This window comes from Anguilla anguilla, chromosome 15, assembly GCF_013347855.1.
Source record: "Anguilla anguilla isolate fAngAng1 chromosome 15, fAngAng1.pri, whole genome shotgun sequence".
NCBI lineage: Eukaryota > Metazoa > Chordata > Actinopteri > Anguilliformes > Anguillidae > Anguilla > Anguilla anguilla.
Window position 1 is genome coordinate 31,503,316 of NC_049215.1, and position 13,005 is coordinate 31,516,320.

Below are 13,005 nucleotides of genomic sequence, written 5' to 3' on the forward strand. Positions count from 1 at the left end.
TTTATGGTTGAAAGGGGGTTAAAAGAATTAAAACTCACCACTTAGTCATCACAAAAATATAAGGTTTCACCCCTTTTAAGGGGGGTGGCATGTCTCGTCACCTTGCTGGAACACAAAAACTGCACTGACTGTTGTCAGATCTGCAGACACCTGTTCATGAACATAATCATCGCATTAGTCATCGCGCGAGAGCAATCCTGCGCAATCCCACTCACTCATGAATTCCACACTTACTCAGTCCCCTGAAGAAAAATGGGTCGGTTTAGCTGGCGGTGCAGCTGTACGGCTTTACAATGTAACCGAGGTGAAGCTCGTCCACCACTGCCCCCCGCCCCCCGCCCCCCGCCCAAAAAAAAAACGATCCTCAAAAATGAAGATTCTGCCTTTCAGCTGCATGCCAGTACTGATACAGAGATGGAAAAAAATCTTATTCTGCACCAAAGGCCAGACTAAACAATTTGTGGAACGGGGATCATGTGCCTGATTTGCTAGGAGAATATTTGTGCTGGTGGCCCCAGGCATGGGGTATGACAGTCGCCCCCCCTAAAACCTGCATCAATTGTGACCTCACAAACGGCAGCTTCTGCACAGATCAGATTCCTGCAAGGAGACCTCTCGTCCCTTGACACAGACAGGAATGTGGTTCATGATGAAAAGGGTATTTTCATTTTCACTCACACAAGTTCCAAAGACATATAAACATGACCACCCGGATTTAAAAAAACTGGCAAACTGCTGGAATATATACAGTCTCAGCATACTGACGCTCAAATGTCAGGTGAGGTTTCTGCACAATGACATTGAGTTCTGCCTCAGTGCCTGAGTTCTGCGTGTTAGAAAAACACACTCCATGTGAAAACATGTTACAATATGTTTGTTAGTTCATAAATTTGCACCACACTGAGAACGTATCCGCTCTTCAAACAGTCTTCAGCAATATCCTGTCGTGACAGGAGTGAGTTCAGGTATGTGAGAGAGTCAGGTGTGTGAGGGAGGCAGGTGTGTGAGGAGAGGGAGATGAGAGAGAAGAGTCAGGTGTGTGAGGGGAGATAGGTGTGTGAGGAAGGCAGGTGTGTGAGGAGAGGGAGATGAGAGAGAAGAGTTAGGTGTGTGAGAGAGGCAGGTGTGTGAGGAGAGGGAGATGAGAGAGAAGAGTCAGGTGTGTGAGGGGAGACAGGTGTGTGAGGAAGGCAGGTGTGTGAGGGAGGCAGGTGTGTGAGGGGAGACAGGTGTGTGAGGGAGACAGGTGTGTGAGGGGAGGGAGGTGTGTGAGAAGAGGCTGGTGAATGTTCAGGTGTATGAAGGACGAAAGGGAAGGTGCGTGACATTAAAATGGGAGGGTGCAGGTGTATGACAGATGGAGGGGGGGGAGTGTTTGCCAGGTGTGTGAGGTAACCAAGCGAGCGGTTTTTGCTCGCACGGGCGGCTCAGCCTCACACGGCTGACTGGATCTCGCTGCACACGTAGATGTTGCTGGGCCGGATCCTTCGCCGGCTGCGGCCGGGGACCCTGGGGAAGATGCGGCAGGTCTTGGGCATGAACTCCAGGCAGGCCTCGCGGAACTTGCGGATCCTCCAGCAGTAGATGATGGGGTTGAAGACGGTCTTCAGGTAGCTGAGCCACAGCACCCCGACGCTGACGGGGTAGAAGGACGCGCTGAAGTAGAACCGGCGGCTGAAGACGGCCAGCAGGCTGACCACCGTGTGCGGCAGCCAGCACACCGAGAAGCCGATGAAGAGGATGAGGATGGTGGTGAAGGCCCGCGTCTTGAAGCTCATGTCCACGTTGACCTGCGGGGGGCGCTGCAGGCCGGTCAGGCCCAGCTTGCTGACCTGGTTGAGGCAGAGGGTGTCGGCGTGGTTGTGGATGCGCAGGGCGTTCCGCCGCACCGTGTTGAGGATGCAGAGGTAGGAGTACAGCATGACGCCGAACGGCACAAAGAACACCGCCACCGCCAGCAGCACGGCGTAGCCGCGGTCCGCCAGGGACTCGCTGTAGCCCGGCACGCACTGGGGCGCCCGCGCGGGCACCTCCACGGCCGTCCAGCCCGCCACCGAGGGCAGCGCCACGCTGAAGGACAGCGCCCAGGAGGCGGCGATCATCACCTTGGCGCGGTGCGGCGTCAGCTTGTCCTGCCGCTGCACGATGATCAGGAAGCGGTCCACGCTGATGATCAGCAGGATGGACACGCCCTCCAGGACGAAGAACCAGTAGAGCATGACGGAGGCGCGGCAGAAGTCCCCGCCGAACTGCCAGTGGACGGTCACCACGGTGACGGCGGTGAAGGGCATGCAGAGCAGCGACAGCATGATGTCGGAGAAGGCCAGGGTGGCCAGCAGCAGGTTGATGGCCGAGCGCATGGCCGGCTTCTGGTACACGATCAGGCAGACGATGGCGTTGCCCAGGAAGCCGATGGCGATCATGAAGATCATGACGGCGGCCAGCGCCACCCTGAGCGTGACCGGCATCAGGGCGCGGTCGCCGGGCGGCGGGCCGTCGGTGGCGTTCAGCTCCGTCCGAAAACAGGCCTCCGGGGAGCTGTCGTTGCACCACGCCATTTCCTGGCCGTTTCTAGGCAACCTCTCCCATCTGCGTCGCTCCTCAGAGTCACCTGTCAGTCCGCCCACCCGCTCTGGCCTCTAATGAAGACGATTGGAGCGCGCAAGACTGCATGCGGGCAAAATCCATGAACAGAATCCTTGGGGGAAATGTCCTGCTTCAGCCTGTGGAGAGAGTGAATAATCAGTTTACTCAGCACAGCACAGTACAGCACAGCACAGCATAGTACAGCACAGCACAGCACAGCACAGCATAGTACAGTACAGTACAGCACAGCACAGCACAGCATAGTACAGCATAGTACAGCACAGCATAGTACAGTACAGTACAGCACAGCACAGCACAGCATAGTACAGCACAGCATAGCACAGCATAGTACAGCACAGTACAGCACAGCACAGCATAGTACAGCACAGCATAGTACAGCACAGTACAGTACAGCACAGTTCAGTACAGTACAGCACAGCATAGTACAGCACAGTACAGTACAGTACAGCACAGCACAGCATAGTACAGCACAGTACAGCACAGCACAGCACAGTACAGCACAGTACAGCACAGCATAGTACAGCAGAGTACAGCACAAAAACCACTTAATTTAAATTAAAAAAGTCACTTAATTTATATATGTTTGCTCAGCACACAACAATCTATTTTACTCTGTTTGACTTGTCTATAAAACCCAAGGACCTTCATAGACTAATATATCACATCAATCAAAGAATAATCAACCATCAAAATAACTGCAGTCTGCCATCATATTATGCAGCACCTCCCACTGAATATTCAAAAAGACAACTGTGTCACATCAAAGAACCTCTTATCATTAAACGTTCAGTTGCAATGTTGTGAAATATATACACTCACTGAGTGATCTATTAAACGGCTGCTAATTAGCAGAGTTCCGTAAACAGTATCATATGACATTCCCATTGACTCAGGGGAGTTTCTCTGGGAGGAGAAGACCTTTCACAGTCCCATGAATAATAAAGGAGGAGCCCTGCACCAATCAGGGCCAGGGTCTGGCCTACTGCCCCAGACTCTGCTGTTATTTAAGAGCTGGTGCACAGAGAAACGCCAGTGGAATTACTGGCCACTGGCATTGTGAGTCCTCCCCAGCCCAGCCCAGCCCAGACCAGACTGCATCAGACACCAGGCGTGGGAAAAATAAATAATCCTTTCTCTTTTTTTTTTGGTGAGAAATGCCGAAATGAGTAATATCTTCAGTCTGACAGACGGGACTGTTTGCTTTGGACAGAAGTTGTCAAAGAAGTGGAGTGAGTCACTAAGCAAGCTGGACTGTGAAGACAAAAAGACACGGTGTGTGTGAGCCAAAATGAGGGGTGGGGGGTGGGGGGAATGGGGGGTTGATAGTGGGGAGGTGGACTGTACTGTGAAATGAGGCCATTGCAAACTGAGAATAAATATTGAAAAGTTTTCGAAATACTAGTAATACAAGAGCCATAACATAATGGCCATGTGATGTGATGATACTCCCCTCTCCCCTCCTTGCCCGGGAATATGGAGTATTTATTAATCTACAGAGAAAGACAATGACACAAATGCCTGAACACTAGCAGCTTTTCAGGGGACGTGTCTTCACATCAGCACATGAAACAAGTTGCGACGTTAAGCTCCCTGTAATAAAAAAAATGACACGCGGTGCACTCCGGAGTTAGACAGGTGTGAAAAGCAGCGTTTCATTGGCCGATGTCAAGCAGAAGCTCGTGAAGGGATCCATTGATTCCGGATTCTATTTTCTGCAAATGGTGTGACGCAACGTGCCAGCACTAGGTAATGTGATGTGATGAGAGGAGAAGAGAACAGAAAGCTACTCCTCTGGCACCTGACAGCTCTCTGCTTCTGGTTTAAAAAAATAAAAATAAAATAAAATAAAAAAAAAGTTAATCTACGGATTCAGTACAAGTTTTCTATCATCTCCCAAAGCTGGTGAGCCAAGACCCAGGTGACAGAGTCAGCCCTAACTACAGACCTTCAACACCATGGACAGAGTCAGTGTGATCTACAGACCTTCAACACCATGGACAGAGTCAGTGTGATCTACAGACCTTCAACACCATGGACAGAGTCAGTGTGATCTACAGACCTTCAACACCATGGACAGAGTCAGTGTGATCTACAGACCTTCAACACCATGGACAGAGTCAGTGTGATCTACAGACCTTCAACACCATGGACAGAGTCAGTGTGAGCTACAGACCTTCAACACCATGGACAGAGTCAGTGTGATCTACAGACCTTCAACACCATGGACAGAGTCAGTGTGAGCTACAGACCTTCAACACCATGGACAGAGTCAGTGTGATCTACAGACCTTCAACACCATGGACAGAGTCAGTGTGATCTACAGACCTTCAACACCATGGACAAGTCAGCCTTAACTACTGACCTTCAGGACCATGGACAGAGTCAGTGTGACCTACAGACCTTCAACACCATGGACAGTCAGCCTTAACTACTGACCTTCAGGACCATGGACAGAGTCAGTGTCATCGACTGACCTTCAGGACCACGGACAGCACCAAACTTAACTCTAGAAAGAACAGAGTAATTTTAATTACTTTACCGCTGTAAATGCAATACCCTGCTCTTTCTCTCCTTCCACAACATTTCCTAAATATCTGAGCTCAAAATAACTGCATTTTTTAAATTCTAAAAAATCTAGTCCAGTAAAAAAAAATACAAGCAGTTTGTGCCACAACATTTTCTTCACAAAAAGCCCCTTGCTAAACAATAGGCAGCAGGAGATGGTACCCAGATGCAAATGTGTCACTCTCTCCTCCCGCACACTATTACGCAACTGAATGACCAACAGTTTGATACAAATTGCTTCTTCAAGCACTAGCACACACATAATCATTCAAAATTAATTCACTGGAATCGTGTGATGAAGTTGAAGAAGACGTTAGGGGGAGAGACGAATACTTGCGGGCATTGTAGTCTTAAAAAATGATGAGTTTATAACCATGTGGAGACAATGCCTCGGTGTTTTCACTGAAACTGCGATTCTGTGATTGCCTGGCTGGCAATCAGAATGCGGCTAAAGGCGACCACGTTAAGTGTAACCAATTTGTGCGTGGTTCCTGCTCACGTATAGCAGCGCAGCTGTGTGTTCTCTGTGGATCTGATGAGTGAGAGGATTTGATGAGTAAGAGGAGGGAGACAGTGCGTGCATGTGAAAGTGCACTCCGAACAGCAGGGGGGGAAAAAAAAGCAAGGGGAAGCGAGAAGCACAGGCTACCGAATTTGTTATGAAAGAAGAAATGGCTTTAAAGAAATATTGCGTTTTGTATTTCTTTAATTGCTTTGTAGCTTATCGCGTTTTGTCGTGTTTCGCACATTTCCACGCTTTTCTCAGTGTGCAGGTAATACGCCTGGATATGTTTTCCCCTTGGCCTATATAACAAAACCCACAACATTTTAGAAATAAAAATGTTGAAACCGATACAGTCGTGTCCTTTATTTTAAAAATAAATAAATAAATAAATAGTTTCGCAACATACGGTTTCATAACCCTTATGAAATTAGGACACTGTGGGCGCAGAAATCGATGCTGTAATGCTGGACAAGCCTGATGCCGCAGGGCCTCAGGCCTGGCTATACAGGGAGGAGGGAAGAAAAACGGCCTTTCTAGTGTTAACTACAGACCTTCAGGACCTTAACTACAGACCTTCAGGACCTTGGACAGTGTGAACCTTAACTACAGACCTTCAGGACCTTGGACAGTGTGAACCTTAACTACAGACCTTCAGGACCTTGGACAGTGTGAACCTTAACTACAGACCTTCAGGACCTTGGACAGTATGAACCTTAACTACAGGCCTTCAGGACCTTGGACAGTGTGAACCTCAACTACAGGATTTCAGCACCACGGACAGTGTCGGTCTCAGCCTCACCAATCACCACCTGTCACGGCACTGCCTGGCCGCAGTGACCAGCCCCAGCACTACACCACCATACTGACAATTACGAAACCTGGAATTATGCATCTCCCTCCCTGCACAACAGGGTACACACCTACTGAATCACCAGCTTGAGCTCAGAACGTCCTAATAAACAAACGCAGGGTCTATGCACGCACTTTCATGTCATGCGTCATACTCGTATTTTAGTTCACCCTATCATACTCAGCCCAATAGTGCATCATCACCTTGTATCCCTGGTGACATCTGACGTGCTGTTTTAGATAAGAACGTTATTAGCCATCATATATATGTAAGCACGACAACGATGACCAATGTTAATATTAATATTTTTCACATTTCACTGCAGATACAGGCTGATGTTCAAAAGCTTCAACTGTAAATGGTCAGAATAATAATAATAATAATACTAATAATAATAAGCTTTTCCTACAGCAGACACAAATTAAAGGCCCCAGAAAATGAAGAAATGAAAGAAATTGTCTTTTTCTTTTTTCTTTAAAAAAAAATATGTATGCTGTCAGAATGTAATATTTCCTTGGTTGGTTATGTAATACGCATGCTTGTGTTATCTTGTGCATGCTTGCGTATATGATCTCTGGTTTACAGCCCAAGCCTCTGTTGTGCTACAGCACTGAGGCGTGGCGATCTTACCGCACGCGGTACCTTCCCACCGCGGCCTTGCCTGCTGCTTCCAGATTAGAGCATTAAGTCGCGGAGCAGATCGCTAAATAATGATACGTGAAATGCGTTTACTGTAACGCAATACTGTACTTCACGGGGTAATGAAATGAAGTGCAGCTGGGGCGAGCACACTAAAGTAATCCAATCAGAGACGGAGAGAGAGAGAGAGAGAGGGAGAGAGAGCGCTTTCTTCTGCTCCTCTAGTATCACTATTTGATGTCGCCTGATCAAAGTGATACCGTCTTCAAAGGCAACTCGCGTTGCCGTGGTTACCTCTCCCAGTGATGCCGTTGAACCGAGCGCACAGCTCTCACTGCTCCAGAGCGATGATGGACCGCTCAGGGCGGGGCAGAGGTTGGGCGCCGCCCACCAACCCCCCCTCCCCTCCCCTCCCCTCCCCTCTCTCTACCCTCCCTGACGGGAATGTGGGGTATTTATTCACCTACAGAGAAAGACATGACACAAATGCCTGAACACAAACAGCTTTTCAGGGGACGTGTCTTCACAGCGGCACATGAAGAATTTTTTTATATGAAGCTCCCTGCGCGGCGCACTCCGGAGTTAGACAGGTGTGGAAAGCGTTGTTTCATTGGCTGACGTCAAGCAGCAGCTCGTAAAGAGATCCAATGAGTCTCATCGATTTTGGATTCTCTTTCTTTTTTCTTTTTTTTTTTTTTAAATGGTGTGACGCAACGTGCCAGCACTAACAGCCGTCCACCTGACGCCCCTTCACTCAGGAACCAAGACTCCCCAGAGGAGGCATAAAAAAACCGGCCCCGCTGTCGCCGTGGGCAACGGACACACGGCTGAGTTACCACGTCAACCTTATGAATACTGATCACTTCCTCAGTAACAGACTGAGGTCCAATCGACAGCCACTATTACCACACAGGGATACAAACCCAAACCACAGCCACTATTACCACACAGGGATACAAACCCAATCCACAGCCACTATTACCACACAGGGATACAAACCCAATCCACCGCCACTCTCACTACACAGGGATACAAACCCAATCCACATCCACTCTCACTACACAGGGATACAAACCCAAACCACAGCCACTATTACCACACAGGGATACAAACCCAATCCACACAGGGATACAAACCCAATCCACAGCCACTCTCACCACACAGGGATACAAACCCAATCCACAGCCACTCTCACCACACAGGGATACAAACCCAATCCACACAGGGATACAAACCCAATCCACAGCCACTCTCACCACACAGGGATACAAACCCAATCCACAGCCACTCTCACCACACAGGGATACAAACCCAATCCACACAGGGATACAAACCCAATCCACAGCCACTCTCACCACACAGGGATACAAACCCAATCCACAGCCACTCTCACCACACAGGGATACAAACCCAAACCACAGCCAATTACCACACAGGGATACAAACCCAAACCACAGCCACTATTACCACACAGGGATACAAACCCAATCCACAGCCACTATTACCACACAGGGATACAAACCCAATCCACACAGGGATACAAACCCAATCCACAGCCACTCTCACCACACAGGGATACAAACCCAATCCACAGCCACTCTCACCACACAGGGATACAAACCCAATCCACACAGGGATACAAACCCAATCCACAGCCACTCTCACCACACAGGGATACAAACCCAATCCACAGCCACTCTCACCACACAGGGATACAAACCCAAACCACAGCCAATTACCACACAGGGATACAAACCCAAACCACAGCCACTATTACCACACAGGGATACAAACCCAATCCACAGCCACTATTACCACACAGGGATACAAACCCAATCCACCGCCACTCTCACTACACAGGGATACAAACCCAATCCACATCCACTCTCACTACACAGGGATACAAACCCAAACCACAGCCACTATTACCACACAGGGATACAAACCCAATCCACACAGGGATACAAACCCAATCCACAGCCACTCTCACCACACAGGGATACAAACCCAAACCACAGCCAATTACCACACAGGGATACAAACCCAATCCACAACCACTATTACCACACAGGGATACAAACCCAATCCACAGCTATTATTACCACACAGGGATACAAACCCAATCCACAGCTATTATTACCACACAGGGATACAAACCCAACCCACAGCCACTCTCACCACACAGGGATACAAACCCAATCCACAGCTACTATTACCACACAGGGATACAAACCCAATCCTCTCACCACACAGGGATACAAACCCAATCCTCTCACCACACAGGGATACAAACCCAATCCACATCCACTCTAGATCTCTCTCTAGATTAGGCAGGTGTTTTTACACTGACTGATTAGTGAAAGAATAACCCAAAGCAGGTGGAGTCGTCCAGCGCTGATTGATTAGATTATCCAATTATATTGGCCACATATAAATATTACTGCCTTGCAATGCAATACGATTGAATCATTTAAGGGGGCAAACCAATGTCTTAGGCTTTTTTTTGGGGGGGGGGGATTTTCTTCATAAGGCACAGGAATGATGTTCTTTTCTTCACAGGAAAAAAAAATGTGAAAGAAAGAAATCCTTCATCCTCCGTTGGTTTCCACGCAGGCCGCTGCACAGAGAAATGCGGCAGAAACCTCTCCTTCGCTACCAAGGAAACCAGGTCATCACTTCCATAGCAACAAGAAAACCCCCAGCTTTGTGAATGAGTCCGAGTGATTCTGCCGCACTCGGGCCCACGTCCTCCTCGTCATCCTGGCATCCCAGCGCTTCTGCACAGGCACCCATCAGCTGTTCAACCATTTCAGCACTTCTTCAGAAAAAGGCTTAGCGGTCCATGTCTTGTCAATGGCAAAAAAAAAATGTGTTGTCCAATGGCAGCATATCATAAAGTACATCCATAAAGTATCCTTGCTTTGGACCTGTTATAACAGTCGCTTCAGTACCTCCTTTTGCCTTCAATACGTCTCAAACTCAACATTTGAGTCGTTTCTAAATGGCTGGTCTTTCAGTGTCCCCATCAGGCTAAACACAAAAATGATTTCTCTCCAATACTGAAAATTTGCCCCGCGAAAGCAGACTCATGGTGAAAATCTCATAATGCACTGGTAACAAAGGCCAACCGAAAACCGAGTGCGTATTCTGCCCCTGCCTCGTTTATCCACAAGGGCACAGAATTGCGCTTGAAGCGGCCATTTTTAAGCTGGAATTCTGCTCTTTGAGACCTTCTTCAATTCACCCGGGGCTTATTGAACGCTCTGTCTGCTATTTGTGGTTCTTCAGCGTTGTGTCTGCCCGTGTGTCTGTCCCTGAGATCCCAACGAAGGGAGGAGGGAGAGAATGGGGGGGGGGGGGGGGGAGGGGGGGCAGGTTAAGGCTTTTGCGTTAGCGCTGATCTTTTCGGCGCTGCGCTTCTCTGCAGCCGTGATAAACGTGCCGATGCCAGCGATTAAAAGGCCCGATTGCTAATTAACATAATTTACGCAACTGTCCGTGTGAAGATTCAAAGCTGCTCCTCCTAAGGCTCTTTCGTACCTGTCTTCGGGGGTGTCACTCGGCTCTAAGAACCTCACCTGCCCTCAGGTACACGCCTGTGCCAGCTGGCTGTCTGCCCCCAGGCTGATCACCTGGCTCTAAATTTCATGAAACCGGAACGTGACAGGCGGCACCAGATTAAAAAAAACAACTTGCCGTGTTTAACGCAAGGCCCACCGGCAGCAAATAACAACCAGCAGTCCATGCCAGTGGTCACAGTGCAAAATTATGAGACCTCAGATGCCCTTTCAAATCCGCTGAAACATGGTTCCTGTGTAGCCACGGAGGTCCAGTGCAACACGAGCCAATGGTGAGACTCTGTACTGCACATCGTTAAGTGGTTGCTAGGATACTGCCAGAAGACTGCTTGTGATTGGACACAGAGACAGGTGATAATTCCATATATTCTGCTGGCCCATCATTTTAAGGGTTCTTTAAGGGTCCTTTGCCCCTTGCATGCAGACCACCATAAGAGCTGCCAAACACAGACAGCACTCAGCAACAGCTTGGACCACAGGCTAGACAGTGTGTGTGTGTGTGCGTGTGTGTTTTCCCCATAACCGAAACAGCTTGGTCTAGTGTCACCTCACCTTGTACACATTGTGGAAATCAGACATTATCTGTCAAAAAAACAGATTCCGGTCTCTGTCTCTGCAGTTCACAATTGTCGCTTCCAAGATGACAATAAACAAATGCTGACCTCGAACAGAATGGAAGTCCACCTACTCCACACTGGCATTGCACACCCCAGGAATAAGGGAAGGAGTACAACATGGCCACTGGTGACTGCCTCATACGAATCATGGAGCTTTGAGATCCACATGGAATGAGCCTAGATATGGCTGGTCCACAAGTCCACCATAAGGAGCAGATACCGCAACCGCGCTGTTCAGGTCCCCGTCCAACGCCACTCCACGACCGGAAACGCCGCCACTCGGCGCTGAAGAGAACGACCGCAAACCGTGGCAATTTGCCGTTCGCCTTTCTCGCCGGTAATTGCATGTTACACAGAGCCTCTCGTCTGAACCTCACCGACACGAACGAAAACGCGCCGCGTAGGCGAACATACAGTACTGGGTCTAATTATAGGCCGTCAGTACTTCTGCGACTACTCCTGCATTATAGCCAACGTTGTCAATGGATTACAGTGAACAGATATTTCTGTGTCCGAGGCAAACATTACAGTAGCCTATTACCTGATGGTTTCAAATGATGACCAGATTTGAATTTTCACCTAGACCAGAGTAAATTCTAATGTGAATAATTAAGATATTTTGCATGAGATTATAAAGGCAAAATGTTAAGAAAATGAGCATCTCGGAGTCCAGAGATGTGTCGGCCACTTGACCATTTCCTGCAATCAGAGCTGTTTTATATCGGTTTGACATGCCAGAACAGGAGGCTAGCCTGATTAATGGTTTGACCAGACGTTCCGATTTTTTCTCCCGGGACAGCCCCGATTTTCGGTTCCTTTTCACGTGTCCCGACTTATTCTGAAAAAATCTAGATTTTTCCCGTATTTCAGTCGTAACATATTTCAGTGGGCTGTCGGACAGTAGCCTAATTGCTATAATTGTGGGTTCTCACTGCTTTATATACACAGTCCTCCGGGGAATTGAACACCCTACAAATCAAACAAGCGGCATCAAATCAAACTACTGTGGAAGACCGACAGCGTCAAGCAAAGTAGGCTAGCTAGATACGGCTACCATCTAAAAACAATATATGTGACTTATCTTATTGCTTCAGCAGTCTTATAACGCATCCCCGCGCCCCTCCCCCTTGAAAAACGTACTGCTGAATATGGATATAAATCACAAATGTTCCCCGAATAATGATAAATAAACAAATAACACAGAACGTCAATCACTACACCATTAAAGTGACTCTCCGAACGGGTACCTTACAAAAGCGAACCGCATAATCGTTCAATCGTGCACGTCTTTTCGCAAAATGTTATGCAGATTCCATACATAGAAAGGAATGTGAAATACCTTGGTTCACGGCATACGTCTCTGGCGGATCAGTTTGACGGACATTCACTCGCGGCTTTCCCCAGTGCATCTCCTCAGTGAGTTCGCCCGGGAGGTGACAACGGTGCTGACGTTCAGCAGTCCACTTTTAGAACACGCCACGCGCGCGAACCCGTGCGCCGTCGATTCTGCGATCTGCTCGCGCAATAACGGCACCGCCGAGAATAGGGACTGAACCACCGACACCGCCACATTTAAAGGCAACACGTGTGAATCAATTAATCCATTTTGCCGATGAAAACCATTTAAAGGAGAAACACGAGAAA

The 13,005-nt window shown here is 48.5% G+C and overlaps 1 protein-coding gene across 2 annotated transcripts in view; it reads right to left on the reverse strand.

The window, feature by feature from the left end:
* Positions 1–1,212: 1,212 nt before the first annotated feature.
* Positions 1,213–13,005, reverse strand: part of gpr45 (G protein-coupled receptor 45) — an 11,899-nt gene continuing 106 nt past the window's right edge. Inside the window, exons 1-3 of one of the 2 annotated variants that reach the window (XM_035393084.1) lie at positions 12,701–13,005; positions 5,044–5,113; positions 1,213–2,723 (exon numbers count right to left, since the gene is read on the reverse strand). The exon at positions 12,701–13,005 is cut by the window's right edge and continues 106 nt beyond it. In XM_035393084.1, coding sequence (XP_035248975.1) covers positions 1,434–2,558 — 1,125 coding nt within the window. In that variant the 5' untranslated portion in view covers positions 2,559–2,723; positions 5,044–5,113; positions 12,701–13,005 and the 3' untranslated portion in view covers positions 1,213–1,433. The remainder of the gene's footprint in view (positions 2,724–5,043; positions 5,114–12,700) is intronic. The other variant, XM_035393083.1, reaches the window with a different exon arrangement.